Raw genomic sequence first — 19,564 nt, forward strand, 5'->3', positions numbered from 1 at the left:
TGGATTATGGCAATAAGTGATAAGAGTTCGCCAGGAAAATTCAGGAGGGTTTTTTCATGAGAACCCTGTGCCTGCAGCCTGGAGCCAGGAGAGGTCGCTCATCGTACAGAAAACTGCATATGTGTGCCCAGCCCTGCTAAATTGGGTCACAGAACTACTCGTGACTGACCTCATATGCCGCCGACTTTAACACAGAAAACTGGCAAATGAATAGTATTAGGTCCGGTGCTATTACCCAAAAGGAACAAGGCTCGCTGTGAAAAGCCTCTAGTCAGCCGGAGAGGAAGGGTGAGACCGCGAGGTTCCTCAGGACCAGAGTCAGCAGGGCCTGGGGGTCGTCGTTCGCGATTCTCAACCCTTCCACCTGTCCTGGGACTAACTCCTGGGCCCCTTCACAGTTTAAGAGCCTCTGAGTGGAAGGAGCCAGAAAAACCCACGTAGCAGAAAAAAAACACTGGCGCTCCGAGAGCCAACCTCCGATTGGCTAGGATTGTCTCGATCCCTGCCTGTGATTGGTTTCTCCCACTGCGATCCCGGGCCCTGCCCGCCGCTCATTGGCTCCGGTCCTGCGGGCGGAGCCTAGGAGCCCTGCTAGAGAGGCAGAGGAGCTGGCAGCTTTGGGGCCTTCATCTCCGGCCGGCGGTAAGTGTTACGCTGGCTGAACCAGCGGCTCGGGTCGCTGGGGGCACGCAGCCGCGGGAACCTGGCGTCTGTCTACTCTTTCAGTTTCTGCCGCCGGGCGCTAGTCCCGGCTGAGGAGGGAGGTGGGTGACAGCTATTCCCGTTCCGAAGTCAGCGGTCCTGCAGGCTCACCTTTTTCTGTCCCCACCAGTCCTCATTCCGCGGGCCCTGCCCCGCGTCGTGCAGCCAGGAGGTTACCATCCCCCTCTGCTCCCGAAACTCCGGGGTCACCGCCTCCCTCGCCCTCTCTCAGCTCTGATCCCTCCTCTCGAGGTTTTTCCACGCTCACCTCTCCGCCCTCAAATGCCTTTCCCAGATTGCCACCCCACCCCCACCCCGGCAAAGGCAAGGTCGAAGCAATTAAACGTCTAATAATTCAACTTTTGTGAAAGTAATTTATGTATAATAAAAAATAAACCAATAAAGCAGGTCTTATGTGGAAGAGCAATAGCTCCCTGCCGCTGTCCTTCTTACAGAGGCCACCACTTTCAACTTTTTCATATTTAGATCTTTATGACTCTGAAATCTTAAGATATGCTTTGCTGTTTTTTCTTGATTTATTATTTGGATATTTCTTTGCCTTACCTCTCTACTGCCACCATGTTCTCAGTTTTCGATTTCTATTTGCATTCTCCTGTTGATCTTTGTTGCTTTAAATCATAGATAATAACTACTTTTGTGCCAACTTTAGGTGGTAGCTCTTGGTGCCCCTCTGTATTAGATGAGGATATTCCACTTCCAAGCTACTATATATACACTAATTCTTTCATATTGAAAAAATGTTTGAAGCAACTCTTCTTGATGGATATAGTAGTGAACAAAATAAGAGAATATCCTTATCCTCATGAAACTTTTAGTGTGAGAAGTAAGGTGATAAACATATGTGTGTCTGTGTATCAAATGATGTTAAGAGTAGGATCACGGAGAAGTCATTTCAAGCTACAAAAATAGAAATAACCCTGAAGACATGGGTTCAGGAAAGCGTGGAAGTTTCTCCCTTTGCTTAACTGGGCGTAGTTGCTGTTTCAGGGGTGAAGAGAGAGATTCCTATTGGACTGGTGGTGGGGAACCAGGAGAGGCTCTCAGTAGGTGAGTGATTTCACAAAACTAGGTTTTAGGATACTGGATCCCACGGTTTGGCAGTGATACTGGGAGGTAGACAATCAGGAGGCAGGGAGGTCGATGAGAAGGCCTGCAGAGAGCCCTGCAAAATCTACTCACTGCTCCAGTTTCTTCAGGAAGCCTACTGGACTACCCTAAACCACAGTGATTTCTCTCTCTTGAAATTTTATTCTACCCTGAAGCTAGAGAGGTTAAGTAATTTGCCCAAGATAGAATGGTGGAGCCCAGGGCCAAGCATCTGTAAAAGGAGAACAGTAATATAATGGTTTCTGTTTAGGGTTGTGAAATAAACTGAGTTAATCTGTGTAAAGTACTCAGAAAAGTGCCTGGAGCATAGTGGAAGTGCTTAAGGAGTGTTTGCTGTTTTTATTACTGTATGATATGCTCTCAATTACCTGACAAATTATAAAAGCATTTTGTGTCTAGGAGCTATTTCCTATACCTACCTGGTTTATTCATTCCACAAATATTTATTCAACAATAATGGCATGGCAGGCACTGTTTAGGCACTGAGGATACAGCTGTGACTAAGACCAACATGGCTCTTCCCTTTACAGATTCTAGCCAGGAACACACAAACTTGGGAAGTGAACAAACAAATATTGCCTACTGAGCCAAGAGCCTGCCATTGACCATTCAAGTTCCATATTCATATCTGGCCCTGGCAAAAATCTCAGGTTTCTTGCTGGGGTAGTGCCTTCATCAATGTGGATTTGACTGTCATCAGATGACCTGTGTTTTTATCTTGCAATGGGTGTTATTTCATCTTTGCTTCTAAACATATCACTGAAGGCTGAGGAAAGTGTTTTGTCATCTTAGTGAATATTAGTGCTTGAGAAATGGGCAGAGCTTTAGAGGGTGTGGAGAAAATATTGCTGGTTCCCTTATACTTTACACTTAAATATGCAACACAAGAAAACAAACTAAGCATATAGGCAATGGGCATCTAGTATTATTACCTTTTCTGCACCTTGAAGTATATATACCTAGGGGTATTTCTGGCCTTATTTTGGATACTGAAACATCACATTTTTGGGGACCTTTACCAAGCTCAAGAGAAACAAAGCTGGTTTGGAGAATGTGATTGAAGTAGAATGGGAATGGTCTGGTGAACAAACTCAGAGGAGGGATGACCAAATGAATGAAAACAGAAAACTCCCAATATCCACTCACTTAGGCACCCCAGCTGTCTCTACCATGGTATGAATAATATGACTGAGTCAGAACTTCAGTTGGGAAGGCCAACACTTATTAAATAGGGTCAATAAAGGATCCAAAGGTGAAAGTTAGCTTTTTTCAATCACTATCCTTTTTGCTGATCCCTTTGCTCTTCAACAGAAGAACATTTTTATCCTGTTGTGTTGTTTTTTTTTTTCTTTCCTTCTCAGCCTTGACTACCTCTGCCTGGCTTTATTCATGTTCTGAGGAGGGAGTGAGAAGGAGCCATGGATCCTGCAGCATTGGTGGAAGCCATCGTGGAAGAAGTGGCCTGTCCCATCTGCATGACCTTTCTGAGGGAGCCTGTGAGCATCGACTGTGGTCACAGCTTCTGCCACGGCTGTCTCTCTGGACTCTGGGAGGTTCCAGGAGAATCCCAGAACTGGGGTTACACCTGTCCCCTCTGCCGGGCTCCTGTCCAGCCAAGGAACCTGCGGCCTAATTGGCAGCTGGCCAATGTTGTAGAAAAAGTTCGTCTGCTAGGGCTGCATCCAGGAATGGGGCTGAAGGGTGATGTGTGTGAGCTTCACAGGGAACAGCTAAAGATGTTCTGCAAAGTGGATGGCCTGATCATGTGTGAGGCCTGCAGCCAGTCCCCTGAGCATGAGGACCACAGTGTTGTGCCTATGGAGGATGCCACCTGGGAGTATAAGGTGGGAGATGGAGGCCAGCCACCCCAGTCTCCCCCCTGCCCCACTCTTGGCTGTCTCTAGATCAAGGACTTGACCAGGAGCCCCAGAGACTAAGTGAGAGCTGATTCCCTTGACTCCTCACACCCACTGATCCTGGGGACCAGATACAGTGAGCCACACCTCTCCTTGCATTTCCTTTCCTCCTGCTTCCACACCCTATCCCTGAGCCTAGCATGGCTTAATGCCTAGCCCAAACATGCTTTCCTTACTGAGAATTTGAAGGAGACCAGTTTGGTTTGGCTGAGGTTCTGAGAGCCTTGAATGAGTTTGGGCATGAAGCAGTCAAGGCCACACCCAGCAAAATCTGCAAACTCCTCTTAGAAATGCCACAAATAATCATTTGGCAATAGTCACCTCAACTCTGTCCTTTATCTACAAAACTGAGGTTTAGAAATTTGAGATCATGATAAATGATTTTAGAGCTGGAAGGGACCATGGCTGAGTCATTTAGGATTAAGTGAGATTATCTAATATTACATTATAAGGCATGTCTGACTTTAGGTTAAATAAGTTAAAGGAAGATCAAAGGCTGGGACTTCGGTCTTCTTGCTCTTCATCCAGTGTTCTTTCTCCTTTCCCTACTCTTTTTATTTTTTTTTTGGGGGGGGGGGTCATCTCTGTTACACCTGCTGCTCCTTTTCTATAGCTCCCCCCATCAGTTTCCAGCTTCTTGCTCTTTTTCCAGATGCCCATGCTGACATATCTTTATCAGATTCATTATCCCAGTGATTCTGTGATCCACTGATCTCGTACTGGTCTTCTCTTTCTTGAAGTTGAGTTTAGAATGTAAGAGTGTAAAACAAATCTCCCGAATTAGGTGTTTTTCTATGAAAAAATGATTTCTAAAAAATTAGAAGCACTTCCTAGTTCATTTTATTTTGAGTTTTAAAATAGGGAGGCAGTGAAATATTGGCATAGCAGTTAGAGAGCGGAGTTAAATCCCAGCCCAGCTATTTACTAGCTGAATGACCTTGGGGAGTTCAGTCACCGAGCCTTTGTAGTCACCTATCTACAAAATAGGGATAATACTCAAGGGTTGTGAGCACTAAATGTAGGTTTAGTGCTGAAGCCACATGTGGCACCTGGCAAATCTTTAATAAAATGGTTAATATTATGATCAGAACACTTTATGCTTTCCAGCAGTAATCTCTTGTGGTAATATTCTAGGATAGAGCTTCTTACTTTTAATATGTATGTGAACAATTCAGGTTCTGATTCAGCAGGTCAGGGGTGAGGCCAGGATTCTACATTTCTAGCAGCTCCCTGGTAATGTGAATGCTGCTAACCCACATGGACATTACTCCGAATAACAAGGTTTTAAGAGGCTATAGGATAACAAGGCAGATAAGGATAAAAATAGGCATGGATAGGAACGTCCAAGGTTGGAAATGGACCTTTTCTTCTATTTTACAGAAACTTAGAAACTGTGGGAGCTGAAATGGTCAGAGTGCTGCCTCCAATGTCGTCCGGGCAGGAATCACTGTCCCCCACACCAACCCCAGGCACTCCCTTTACCTCCAGCAATCATTCTGCCTGCCTGAGGGACACTTGTTTTCCTGCCAGTGCTAGGAAGCCTCATTGACAACCTGGGCTGCCTGAAGTGTCCTCATGAGGTTTTTATTTCTTTCAGTGGAAACTCCACGAGGCTTTGGAGCATCTGAAAAAAGAGCAAGATGAGGCCTGGAAGCTGGAAGTTGGTGAGAGGAAGCGAACTGCCAGCTGGAAGGCAGGTTGCCACCTGGGGAGGGGAGACTGTGTGGTCCCTGTGTTTTCCTGGAGCTGGCCTGCGGTAGCCTCCTCATCTGTATGAGGCCAGATGCAGCATTCAAGTCAGAGACCCTGGGGTCCTCCAACCAGCATTCTCTACCAAGTGTGTGGCCTCAGGCAGGCTATGTACCCTCTCAATTTCAGTTTCTTGATAGTGATAAAGGGATGACCTCTGGGTTTGTGTCCTCACATGTGAGAAAGGAAAACTACATAATTCAGGTATGCATAAGTTCACACTGGTAAGATTTATATAAGGCTTAGTAATACATTGTTTCTGTTTCACTTTCCCCAGTGAGAGCATATTTACTAAAAGTTAAGTTACTAGAATATTGGATAATCATCCCTGTAATAAGTTTGAGAACCATTAACTACCAAACCGTCAGAACTTTTGATCCACAGGAGGTAACATTGAACCAACCTAAAAGAGCATATTGAATTGATAGAATATCCATAAGGAGCAACACTAACAGTGTAAAGTCACACTGCCTTAGAGACCTAAGTGTAATCCTCCTGGTCATTATTCTGAAGGTAGAATATATTATTCTGAAAATAGAAAAGAGTCTAGAGCATAGAGTACCAAGATAATATCCTGGGCCCCACTAGGGTCAAGAAGAGTAGTAATAGGGACCCAGAAGCATGTACTGTTGCTCTGGGAACGGAGAGGTAGGAAAATCAGTATCCTTCATCTTGGCTTCTGCAGGGCCTGATACACAGTTGGTACCAGCACATGCCAGAGTATGTGTGTATGCATGTGCCAGTTCCCTCAGTCCTGGATGGCCCTTACAAGAAGTAGCAGTACTGATTTCTGGTCCTGGCTCTATAGATCCAGGTAGAAACCCGAAAGCAGAGTATCATGTGGGAGTTTGAGAAATATCGGCGATTATTAAAGAAAAAACAGCCACCAGGTCGGCAACTGGAGGTAGAAGCAGCCGCAGCCCTCACCAGCCTAGAGCAAGAAGAGGGGGAGACCGTGCAAAAACTGGAGCAGAATCGTAATGAGCTCATCCAGCAGAGTCGGGTGCTGTGGGGGATGATTGCAGAGCTGGAAGAGAGGTCTCAGAGGCCTGTCCGCTGGATGCTGCAGGTAAGTGGTGGGTTTTCTTGGGAACTTTGAATGAGAGCTAAAGGTGGCATGGGACTCCAGGAGAGAATTAGCTAGTCTTCACCAGAGCCTGTCAGACATTGATCCCATATACCTTCTCCCCTCTGCTAATGCCTGGCATGACCTTTTGTCACATTGCAGGTAGGGCAGTGCTCAGGCAGCTCTGGCTTCATACCAGTCCTTCCCCTCTGGCCTGAGAGTCAAGGTGGAGCCTGAAGTCAACCAGTCCAGCCTTGCTCTCCACCTCCCTTTCCCTTAGAGAAACCCCCTCCCAGGGCTCGGTGTTATCTGGTCCCTCCAAGGAATAGCACATACTCTGGGAATGCAAGCTGGTGCAGCCACTCTGGAAAACAGTCTGGAGGTTTCTCAAAAAAATTAAAAATAGAACTACCCTACGACCCAGCAATATCCCACCCAGGATACAGGTGGGCTGTTTCGAAGGGACATGCACCCCCATGTTTATAGCAGCACTATCAACAATAGCCAAAGTATGGAAAGAGCCGAATGTCCATTGATGGATGAATGGATAAAGAAGTTGTGGTATATATATACAGTGGAGTATTACTTGGCAATCCAAAAGAATGAAATCTTGCCATTTGCAACTATGTGAATGGAACTAAGTGAAATTAGTCAGAGAAAGACAAAAATCATATGACTTCACTCATATGAGGACTTGAAGAGACAAAACAGATGAACATAAGGGAAGGGAAGCAAAAATAAAAACATGGAGGGGGACAAAACAGGAGAGACTCATAAATATGGAGAACAAATTGAGGGTTACTGGAGGGGTTGTGGGATGGGGGTGGGCTAAATGGGTAAGGGGCACTAAGGAATCAACTCCTGAAATCACTGTTGTTCTATATGCTAACTAATTTGGATGTAAATTTTAAAAAATAAAATTAAAAAAAAAGGGAATAGCACATACTCATGTGCTGCATTTTTTTTCTCCTTCTAGGGTATTCAGGAAATCTTAAACAGGTATGTTCACATCCTTGGAGCTCCAAGGCAGCCCTGTGAAGAATAGTGGGGCCCGACCAGAGGCAGAAGTAGGGAAGAAATGTAGACCCCATACCTACAGAAGAGTGGCTGCTGGTCCATAATCATCTTTCCTTACATTTGCTAAAGAAGCTTTGTTCATCAGCCTTCTTCCTTCTTTGTAGTCGGTCAAATTCATTTCCAGTAGTTCCAATAAGAATTTCAGGTAAAGTTATAAAATATGTAGTCTTAAGTAGGTTGCCCAAGAAGGAAAAAAGATGTCTCCATTGGTGCTCCAGCCTGGGTATTGGCCTTCCTCCTTTGTGGCACGCTGCTGCCTCTCCCAGCACCCATTACACATCTGACCCTCCCCCAGCACAAAATGTGTTTGTTCTCTCTGTACCACAATCCATTCAGGCTCAGGCAAATAATCATCACATCTCTGTTTTGCCTGTTGTTGCTGTGGAGGGGCACCCCACTGACTGTCCCTGGCCAAGCCCATCTTTCCTGTAGTAAGGGAAGGCCCAGATGGCCCCAAGGGTCTTCTGGCCTCAAGGGTCACCACTTCTCTGCCAGGAGCAAGTCTTGGAGCCTACAGCGACCAGAACCAGTCTCCCTTGAGCTAAAGACAGATTGCCGTGTGCCGGGGCTAAGAGAGATTTTGAAGACATATGCAGGTAATGAATACTAGGAAAGGTTATGATGGGCAGTGGGAGGGACCCCTCCTAGAGAAGGAAAATGGTTCAGTGCCCTCTGGATGCCCCAGCTAGCCTCAGTCCCACCCATCTTTGAGAAACCCATGGCTGTGTTCATCAAAGAGACCACACCCGTGCCTTGTGCCATGTGTCAGTGTCACCAACCAGGATCTTTTTCCCCCAGCTGATGTGCGCCTGGATCCAGACACTGCTTATTCCCGTCTCATTGTGTCTGAGGACAGAAAATGCGTGCGTTATGGAGATACCAAGCAGAAACTGCCCGACAATCCTGAGAGATTCTACCGCTACAATATCGTCCTGGGCAGCCAGTGCATCTCCTCAGGCCGGCACTACTGGGAGGTGGAAGTGGGAGACAGGTCAGAATGGGGCCTGGGAGTGTGCAAGGAAAATGTAGACCGGAAGGAGGTGGTCTATTTATCCCCCCACTATGGATTCTGGGTGATAAGGCTGCGGAAGGGAAATGAGTACCGAGCAGGCACTGATGAATACCCGCTCCTGTCCTTGCTGGTCCCTCCCCGCCGGGTGGGGATCTTCCTGGATTATGAGGCCCATGATATCTCTTTCTATAATGTGACTGACAATGGCTCCCACATTTTCACTTTCCCCCACTATCCCTTCCCTGGGCGTCTCCTGCCCTACTTTAGTCCTTGCTATAGCATTGGAGCTAACAACACGGCTCCTCTGACCATCTGCTCCCTGGATGAGGAGGACTAACTGAGCCACCATCCTAGCCAGAGGCCTTGGAGTTTTGCCTGGCCCACAGGGGTCTTGGTGAACCTGGCCTCTGACACAGATGCCCTTGAACTTAGCTGAGCCTAGGATCCAGGGAGTCCTTTGCCTGGCTCAGTGGTCTGTTGCTACTTGGCCAAAGTCACTCATCTGAAAAAGTTGAGGCTCAGTCAGATGAGCATGACACCCCCGTGAGGGAAGTATGACAGGGCTGAGGGTGAGGATCAGAGCAGTTGTAAGATAACCTGTTGGTGTTAAGAGTCAGGACTTTGTCCTGTCTGTAGCTCATGCTCTTCTTCCCTGGTCCTCATTGGTGCCATAATTAAGTCAGCGAGGGTTATGAAGTAGATCCAGCCTTCAGGAAACCTTTTGTGTGGGGTTTACCAAAAAGCCAAAAGATAATTGTCCGTATCCAGAGCCATATCCAGAGCTGGTTGCTGTGCTAATACCAGTAGAGGATGCTTTGCCTGAGGTTTGCTGCTACTGAGCAACCCATATCTGACCCCAGCTCTCTGACCTCCTAACTAGAGAAATGCATTGCGACACTGCCCAGGCCACGCCTCTCTGAGCATAAGCTGGGAAAATCACTGTATCTCAGACTCTAAGGAGAGGTAGGTCCTGGTCCTGCCCTTTTCTCTGACTCTCAGGATCAGAAAACCTGTGAGCCTTGTTTTTACTTTCACTTTATGGATGGAGAAACTGAAATGGCCTTAATGCAGCAAGTAACTTCTCACAAAACTGTTGAAAGAAGATTGTAAAGATTATAAAGTATCTCTCACATTCGAATGAAACAAGATTGACAAACTCACTTCTGAGGTCACATGCCTGCATATCATTCATTACATCTGGATCTGAAACATCCCACATGTCTGAAAGATTGTAAGTGTCCTCAATGGGAAAATGGGTATAGTAATTGCATACTCTCCTACCTCACAGGATTGTTGTGACGATCTCCGATCCATCCTATACTTTTGTTCCTTTCTGAGGGACAGAGGAAGGCAAGCCACAGATTCCGCCTGTAGTAGCCTTCCTGCTTCACCTTCTTAACAGCCAGCATCTTTACAGCAGTGTGTTTGTTCCTTAGACTGTCTCCTGACAATCTCAGCCCGTTAGACAGAAAGGTGCCCATGCCAGTGCCAGACTCTGGGCCACAGTAATATGTTGTGCATCTATTATGTGTTTGTATTTGGATTATAATGGGGACTGTGACATCAGGGTACAGAATGGAAATAATGAAAAGAAAAATGCAAAACACGTACACTAGAAAGAAGGCTCAGCCACAAGCTAGTTGGGCTAAAGTTTGGATCTTTTTCTGTCACCAGTGGAATCTTCATGGCTCTGGTAACTACATAATATTATGCCTTTCTCTTCTCTAAATCTATGACAGAAGGAGAAAAGTAGGAGGTAAGTGTGGGAGAAAAAATAGGATGAGGCACAAAAAGCCAGCTCTGGAGCCATAAGTTATAATGAAAGGGAATTGAAACTATATGTCTGGGCTGTCGACCTTAGCGTGATGTGTGTGGCAAAAATAGCTCATTATGGGGCTTAGGAATATGATGTGGGAATGCTTGTGCCTGGAAACCAACTGCAAGGCAAATGTGTAGAAACTATTGACCCTGCCTATAGCAAGGGACCATGATGTATACATCACATGTTGTTGCCATGATGCTGTAGAAGTCAATGTCTGATATAGTTTAAGTTTGAAGGAATTGACTGTTGAGTCAGGATTGGGCAGCAAAGTAGACAGCAGGTCAGGTATAGGCAGAAGTAAAGTAATTCCTGTAATAAAGAGTAGCAGAAATTGTCTTTGTACTTTCATTTTATTGGGTGCTCATGTGCGGAGGAGGTAAAACAGGCTAAAATGGAGAAATAAACTCATATTCTGCCCACCATGCTTCCAAGTCACTCCTCAAGCATTAGCAGAAGGGGAGAAGTTTCCATTCTCTGCTTGGAGAGGAATGAACTAGTAAGTCACAGACCTGGTCTTGGCAAAGGGTTGAGCAGACCTCGTTAAAGAGACCATGTCTTTGTATAGGAGGAATCCCTGGGGAATTGTTTATAGACTTGAGAAATAGATTTTTAGAAAGTGCTTCCAGTAACATCCATGGATACTTAGCATAAGAGGATAGGAACCAAACCAGTGCTGTTCTTTTACTATGGTTTTATTAGGACAAACCCTGGAAGTCTCTTAGAAAAAGGATTATTAGGAGGTAAATTCATTCAAACCTAGAGTTAATTAAGTAATGGAATGGCTTCATTGGTAACACGCTGTTTTAGGTAGGGTTTTGTTTTTGGTTTTGTTTTTGTTTTTTTTTTTTTTTTTTGGTTACTTGTCAGAAGTACAAGGTTAGATACATTGTTTATTTCATACTGTCTGATTTTTAAGACCAAGCAAGAATATTGAAGTTCTTAAGTGTATGAAACCCTTTCATCTAGGGCTGTTGCTTACTTCCTTTCTAAGAACCCTGTGAAGACCAGAACCTTGTTTGTCTAGTTCACCATTACAGCCCAGTCTTGGCACCATGTGTGGGTGTGTGAGTGTGTAAATACTTAAGTGAGGGTACTTTCATTCATATGCCTAGAATCAAAACACAAAAATAAAAATAAGCTCTTCTTATTTCATAGGGGTATGAACAACTAGATGGTACTTAACTATAATTCTGTTAAAAAAAAAATAATTCAGGGGCGCCTGGGTGGCTCAGTCGGTTGAGCGGCCGACTTCGGCTCAGGTCATGATCTCGTGGTCCGTGAGTTGGAGTCCCGCGTCGAGCTCTGTGCTGACAGCTCAGAGCCTGGAGCCTGTTTCGGATTCTGTGTCTCCCTCTCTCTGACCCTCCCCTGTTCATGCTCTGTCTCTCTCTGTCTCAAAAATAATAAATAAACGTTAAAAAATATTTTAAAAAAATAATTCAAAAATAGTTACAAAAGGGGTCCAGAGGGAAGAAGCAGGTGGCCACACTGAGCATAGATTGCCTGTACCACTCTCCTCCAGCTTTGTGAGATGATTCACTACAAGACAGGGATGAGCTTTGCCCACCCTTATTTTACTAGCAGAGAAACCAAGGAGTGCAATGCCTGAGCCTTGAGGCAAAAGGCTATTAATGGGGAAAATAGGTAGGTCCTGCATAGAGACAGGGAAAAATCCTTGGACTCCCTACAGGAAATTCAGTCTCCCGTTTTTCAAACAGGAATGGTTTTTTTTGGTTTTTTTTTGGTTTTTTTTTTGTTTTTTTAATTTACATCCAAGTTAGTTAGCATATAGTGCAACAATGATTTCAGGAGTAGATTCCTTAATGCCCCTTACCCATTTAGCCCATGCCCTTCCCACAACCCCTCCAGTAACCCTCTGCTTGTTCTCCATATTTAAGAGTCTCTTATGTTTTGTCCCACTCCATTTTTATATTATTTTTGCTTCCCTTCCCTTATGTTCATCTGTTTTGTATCTTAAAGTCCTCATATGAGTGAAGTCATATGGTATTTGTCTTTCTCTGAGTAATTTTGCTTAGAGTAATACCCTCTAGTTCCATCCATGTAGTTGCAAATTGCAGGGTTCATTCTTTTTGATTGCCAAGTAATACTCCTGTGTGTGTGTGTGTGTGTGTGTGTGTGTGTATCACATCTTCACTCATCCATCGATGGATATCTGGGCTCTTTCCATACTTCATCTATTGTTGATAGTGCTGCTATAAACATTGGGGTTCATGTGCCCCTTCAAAACAGCATACCTGTATCCCTTGGATAAATACCTAGTAGTGCAATTGCTGGGTCATAGGGTAGTTTTATTTTTAATTTTCTCAGGAACCTCCATCCTGTTTTCCAGAGTGGCTGCACCAGTTTGCATTCCCACCAGCAGTGCAAAAGAGATCCTCTTTCTCCACATCCTTGCCAACATTTGTTGTTGCCTGAGTTGTTATTGTTAGCCATTCTGAGAGGTGTGAGGTGGTATATCATTGTGATTTTGATTTGTATTTCCCTGATGATGAGTGATATTAAGCATTTTTTCATGTGTCAGTTGGCCATCTGGATGTCTTCTTTGGAGAAGTGTCTATTCATTTCTTTTGCCCATTTCTTCACTGGATTATTTGTTTTTCAGGTGTAGAGTTTGATAAGTTCTTTATAGATTTTGGATACTAATCCTTTATCTGATATGTCATTTGCAAATATCTTCTCCCATTCCGTCAGTTGCCTTTTAGTTTTGCTGATCGTTTCCTTTGCTGTACAGAAAGAAGCTTTTTATTTTGAGGAGGTCCCAGTATTTCATTTTTGCTTTTGTTTCCCTTGCCTCTGGTGATGTGTTGAGTAAGAAGTTACTGCGGCCAAGATCAAAGAGGTTTTTGCCTGCTTTCTCCTCAAGGATTTTGATGGCTTCCTGTCTTACATTTAGGTCTTTCATCCATTTTGAGTTTATTTTTGTGTATGGTGTAAGAAAGTGGTCCAGGTTCATTCTTCTGCATGTCACTATCCAGTCTTCCCAGCACCACTTGTGGAAGAGACTGTCTTTATTCCATTAGACAGTCTTTCCTGCTTTGTCAAAGATTAGTTGAGCATACATTTATGGGTCAATTTCTGGATTTTGTATTCTGTTCCATTGATCTGAGTGTCTGTTTTTGTGCCAGTACCATGCTGTCTTGATGATTACAGCTTTGTAATACAACTTGAAGTCGAGGATTGTGATGCCTCCTGCTGTGGTGTCATAGACTCTAAGTCTAAAGTTCTCTTTTGGCCAGCAAAAGAGCAGATGCAGGATTAAAGTGAGAGATGGCTAATGTCCGGGAAAAGACAAGAGTACTGAATAAGGGTCCTTGCCCTGTATTTATTCAGATCAGAAGGCTTACAAACATGATGGGGGGGGGTGCACAAAGAGACAAAGAAACGTAAACATTAACTTGGGGATGTGAGGGGGAAAAAGGGGATTTTGAAGATATACAGTGTCTGGGGTTAGGGTCAACACAAAACAAAATCCTGGTGCAGGGCAGATTGGTAGATGGTTGTTAACGGCTGACAGGAGGTGCCCAGGAGGCACCATGCCTGTTTATCTTTGCTAGCCTAGGGGATGAGACAGATAGGGTGAATAACTTCAGGGTTAACAAGACACCTTTTCTTTTGTTAACCATCTCTGCTGTGTGCTGCTTTGCCTGCAGCGCAGTGGTCCATAGTCCCATTCACCAATTGACCTAACCTGGCCCTATCCTCCTGTGAAAGCAGCTTTCTGCTATAGTACTAAATTTGGGGTGCTTTCACCCTGAATATCTAGTCTTGTTATTCCTATTATTGGGCACCTTTGCATTGTTTCTATTTCAGGCCTTTGTCTCTCCCTCTCTATTTTGGGGGCTCTGTACCCCCTCTCTATTTTGGGGTGCCTTTGCATCTCCCTATTCCTGGCACCTCTGTGATTCCCTATTCTTGGGGTATCTTTTTACCCCCTATTCTTGGAGTGCCAATCTGATTTACCCAAACTTGGGTGTGAGCATTTTATAACTTTGTATTTCTTTATGCTTTGTTAAGCCATTGGTGTTAGCCCGGGGGATTCCTAAGCTTATCCCCCACACTTTGGTTTTCTTTCTCAAGATTTCTTTGGCTATTTGGGGTCTTTTCTGGTTCCATACAAATTTTAGAATTGTTTGTTCTAGCTCTGTGAAGAATGCTGGTGTTATTTTGATAGGTATTGTATTGAATATGTAGATTGCTTTGGGTAGTATTGACATTTTAACAATATTTGTTCTTCCTATCCAGGAGCATGGAATATTTTTCCATTTCTTGGTATCTTCTTCAATTTCTTTCATAAGCTTTCTATAGTTTTCAGTGTCTAAATTTTCCACCTCTTTCATTAGATTTACTCCTAGGTATTTCATGGGTTTTGGTGCAATTGTAAATGCGATCCATTCCTTGATTTCTCTTTCTGTGGTTTCATGATTGGTGTATAGGAATGCAACCAATTTCTGTACATTGATTTTATATCCTGCCACTTTGCTGAATTCATGGATCAGTTCTAGCAGTTTTTTGGTGGAGTCTTTTGGGTTTCCCATATAGAGTATCATGTCATCTGTGAAGAGTGAAAGTTTGGCCTCCTCCTGGCCGATTTGGATGCCTTTTATTTCTTTGTGTTGTATGATCGCTGAGGCTAAGACTTCCAATACTATATTGAATAACAGTGGCGAGAGTGGACATCCCTGTCTTGTTCCTGACTTTAGGGGGAAAGTTCTCAGTTTTTCCCATTGAGGATGATATTAATGTTGGGTGTTTCATATATGGCTTTTATGGTCTCGAGGTATGACCCTTCTATTCCTACTTTCTTGAGGGTTTTTATCAAGAAAGGATGCTGTATTTTGTCAAATGCTTTCTCTGCATGTATTGACAGGATCCTGTGGTTTTTGTCCTTTCTTTTATTGATGTGATGAATCACATTGATTGTTTTGTGGATATTGAACCAGCCCTGCATCCCAGGTATAAATCCCACTTGGTTGTGGTGAATAATTTTTTTAATGTATTGTTGCATATGGTTGGCTAATATCTTGTTGAGGATTTTTGCATCCATGTTCATCAGAGAAATTCGTCTATAGTTCTCCTTTTTAGTGGGCTCTTTGTCTGGTTTTGGAATCAAGGTAGTACTGGCTTCATAGAAAGAGTTTGGAAGTTTTTCTTCCATTTCTATTTTTTAGAACAGCTTCAAGAGAATAGGTGTTAACTCTTTCTTAATTGTTTGGAAGAATTCCCCGGGAAAGCCATCTGGCCCTGTACTCTTGGTTTTTGGGAGATTTTTGATTAGTAATTCGATTTGTTTACTGGTTATGGGTCTATTCAAATAGGATTTATTTTTTTTAAGTTTATTTGTTTTGAGAGTAACAGAGATCATGTGAGTGGGGGAGGGGCAAAGAGAGGGGGAGGGGCAAGGGAGAGAGAATCCCAAGCAGGCCCCACACTGTCACTGCAGAGCCTGATGTGGAGCTTGAACTCACGAAACCATGAGATCATGACCTGAGCCAAAACCAAGAGTAGGACGCTTAACTGACTGAACCACCCAGGTGCCCCAAGCAGGATTGATTTTAATCTCTTAATATCCAAACACTGAGAGTCTGTGTAGGTTCCAGGCACTAGTTAAATGGCATACATTGCTTGGTGTGAGAGGGCTGAGGTTATATCTGATATATCTGGAGAAGCACAAGATTTTCTGTTTTGGGGTAGCCATGGTAGGAACTAGTCCAATTTGAAAGTATGTAATTCAATATCTGAGGGCTAACAGTGGGTCCCAGCTAGTTTCAAGGAATACCAATGTGAATGAAACATAAAGTAGGGCAGACTTCTGTGGGAAATGCTGAGAAGAAATTTCTGTTTTGAGTGCAGGCTAGACTATACCTTTGTCACTTTACATCAGATTCTTTAATACATCTAATATTCTTGTATTTGATGAACATAGTCAATTCTTTGGGTTGCTTATAAGGAAAGAATAGTGTGACATTTTAAAATGGAAATCTTATCAAATGCATTTAACTACTTCATGATCTTGATTTGTTTTTATGTTAAGTATTGTAAGAAGGGTTCCTTTTTCCTACTCTTTGGGAACTCAGTGCATCATTATCAGGTTTTTAGAAGCTGATTCCTACTTCACTGGTGTTCTGAAATAGAATACATTCTAGGTAGGGAAATAATTTCAGTGCTTGCCAAAGGTGTGGATGCTAAGTTGTTAAGCAGATTATTTGGAACAGTTATCACATGAGTACTGACCTACATGGGAATACAGTTTCAATAGTGCCTAGACCTACCCCTTAAAACTATAGAATTAGAAATTTGGGGCATATATTTTTTAAGTAGAGACAGTATATCAGATGTTATGTTATGCACTCTCTATTCATTATTTTCTTTAATCTTTAGTGCCCTCTATGAATTAGCATTGTATATCCTCCATCAGTAGCAAGGAAATATTAAGACTCAGATATAATAACTTGTTGTAACACTATTGGAAATTATCTTTTATTAAGATAGATTTTCACATGTACCAGAGTCAAATATATGTGTCTTTTACATGTGAAACCTTCTTTTAACATATACTGCTTATTCAATTTAAGACTCTCAGAAAGTTAAAAATAAAAACAAAACCCAAACAGCAACATCTGCTGACCTGGAAAAGAATAGTCACATTTCAGCATCATTATTGATATTGTTTTCTATTAACCTCCTCATCCCAGAGCACACTTCTATGGTGGTGTCCAAACGAAGAAAGACCTATGTTACATTTGATCCTTTTCTTTTATGCCTTACAGTTCAGTTAAACAGAACAGGACTGGGAAGCAAAGAGGAAGATACCCACAACCAGACTCATTTTGCCTTAATTTCTGCTGTTTAAAAGCAAAAGCCTGGTTATTAGTACACTGACTCCAACTAGCTTCACAATAGGAGAGAAATTAAAAGGATATAGAGGTATCTTATAAAACTTAGTAACAGATGTGCCTGGGTGTCCAAAATTAATTGGAATCTGAACACCAGAGACTTGGTTTCTTCATCCCATCTTGCTAATTTGATATCTTGCTGTGGTACAGATTTCTCTTTCCAAGTTCACGTGTTAGAAAATGACCACGATCAGTGATCCCAAGTTTATTATCTCCTCAGATAAACTGGGATCCAGTTTGACTAGAGAATTACTCTGGTTGAGTTATATGCACATGACCCAAGTGGAGCGGATTCATCAATGGGCCAGAAGGCAGGGTTATATATTAACAGTTGCTTTCATAATAATCACATGAGAAATGAACAATTCTGAGAAAATCAGCCAAGTATGGGAGGACTAAACTGTTGGTTTCTGTCTGCAGGGATATTTTTAGGATACTAAGTTGAACATAAGGGTCAGAAGCTAAGGAAAGAAAAACCCCAAATCTGTATTCTCTGCCCAGACTTATCTCTTATACAGATACTAGTTGATTGAAACCATTAAAGATGTTGTCATAAAATTGATCATTCCGTACACATTCTTACTAGAAACTGGAAAATTAGGCAAGAATACCTTTTACAGCTTCATCTTAGAACTCCTTCTGGTGCTAGGCAAACCAAACCAGCTCCACAAATTTCTAAGGTATCCTTGAATGCTTGATCTTGAGTCATCTTGATTGCTCAAGATCTGAATGGAATTTGTGTTTATGAACCCAGTTTGGAGAGGTCAAAGAGGCAGTGTGTCAGCAAGCTCCATATTCGCTTCCGCATTTGTTTGGTCCTCAGGCCATAAATGATGGGGTTAAAGGTAGGTGGGATGATCAAATACAAATCAGCTAACAGTACTTGGGTGTACAGAGGCACTGTATCCTTCCCTAGCCAGGCCACATAGATGGATGCCATCCCAGGTAGGTAGTACAGAGCCATAACCCCCATGTGGGAGCCACATGTGCTTAATGCTTTCAATTGAGCATTCTTTGAAGAGAGACCACATACTGCCTGGAGAATCAGGTTATAGGAGGCAGAAATGAAGGCCACATCAGAGCCCACAATAATGGAGGAGCCAATCACACTGTAGAGACTACTGGGCATGGGGTCAGCACATGCCAACTTGGCCACGGCTATGTGCTCACAGTAGGAATGGAGAACCACATTGGAGCCACAGAAAGGCAGATGACTTACCATCCAACTCAGTGGAGTCATGAATATGACAGCCCTGATGGTGATGGCCACACTCATTACCAGCATCAGTTGAGGTGTGAGAATCCTCTTGTAGTGCAGGGGCTTACAGATGGCTATATAGCGGTCAAAAGCCATGGCCAGCAATAGCCCTGTCTCCACAGATGTGGCTACATGGACAAAATACATCTGAGTGAAACAACCATTAAAGCTGATGGAGCCATCTCCTGAAGAGAAGATACTCACCATCTTTGGTACCACAGAGGAGGCCATAACAATATCCACAGCAGCCAGTACATACAGGAAGCAATACATGGGCTCTTGTAGAGTGAAATCCATCCAGATTACGGTCATGATGAGGGTGTTTCCTAACAGGGATATGGTATACATGGCACCCAGTGAAATAGCCAGCCAAAGATGGGAAGATGGCAAACCTGGGATACCCACAAGGAAGAAGGTGGCAGGAGTTTCCACTGTGTGGTTATAGGGTATCCCCAGCATCACAGATGAGACTGCTTTCCTGTTAATACATAAAATGATGTAAGAAATGGATGCAATCCTATAAGACTTGCTCCCAGCTATATAGTGCTAGGAGCAACTAGTGGTATTTTCAGCTGGACTTTTCAGCTGAACTGACTGGCTGGACTGGCATTTTCAGTGGGATTTTCAGTGGACTACTGGATCAGAAAACTGACATCTGACCAGTTTATCCTGCTCCACCTTCCATCTCCCTCAGTATTCTTTGCCTTACTAATTTCTGTTTATTCAAATATCAGCCCATGGCCCCTTCTCCATCTCACACAGAGGCTAAATTAGGTACCTTTTTCTGAACTTTCCTGGAATCTCCCATGTTGACCTCTGAGGGATCTAAACCATTCTCATACTCTACCTATGATGTCATTGTATTGAATCAACTGTGTCTTGTTGATGGCCTTATACCAAGTGTGTGGCCCATTGCCATG

The 19,564-nt window shown here is 43.5% G+C and overlaps 2 protein-coding genes across 2 annotated transcripts; one reads left to right on the forward strand and one right to left on the reverse strand.

Annotated features, from left to right (window-relative positions):
* The first annotated feature begins 550 nt into the window (after window positions 1-550).
* On the forward strand, window positions 551-10,894 carry TRIM68 (tripartite motif containing 68). The gene is made up of 7 exons (XM_019449607.2): window positions 551-642; window positions 3,192-3,674; window positions 5,344-5,439; window positions 6,304-6,564; window positions 7,538-7,560; window positions 8,134-8,234; window positions 8,437-10,894. The coding sequence occupies exons 2-7, from the start codon at window positions 3,249-3,251 to the stop codon at window positions 8,985-8,987; spliced, it is 1,458 nt and encodes a 485-aa protein (XP_019305152.1). The 5' UTR covers window positions 551-642; window positions 3,192-3,248; the 3' UTR covers window positions 8,988-10,894.
* A 6,538-nt stretch (window positions 10,895-17,432) lies between these two features.
* Window positions 17,433-19,118, reverse strand: LOC109267116 (olfactory receptor 52I2-like). The gene has a single exon (XM_019449614.2). It carries the CDS (start codon window positions 19,101-19,103, stop codon window positions 18,129-18,131), a length of 975 nt encoding a protein of 324 aa, XP_019305159.1. The 5' UTR covers window positions 19,104-19,118; the 3' UTR covers window positions 17,433-18,128.
* Window positions 19,119-19,564: the final 446 nt, after the last annotated feature.

The sequence above is a fragment of the Panthera pardus genome, unplaced genomic scaffold, assembly GCF_024362965.1.
Source record: "Panthera pardus isolate Hobbes unplaced genomic scaffold, ASM2436296v1 HiC_scaffold_12, whole genome shotgun sequence".
Classification (NCBI taxonomy): Eukaryota; Metazoa; Chordata; class Mammalia; order Carnivora; family Felidae; genus Panthera; species Panthera pardus.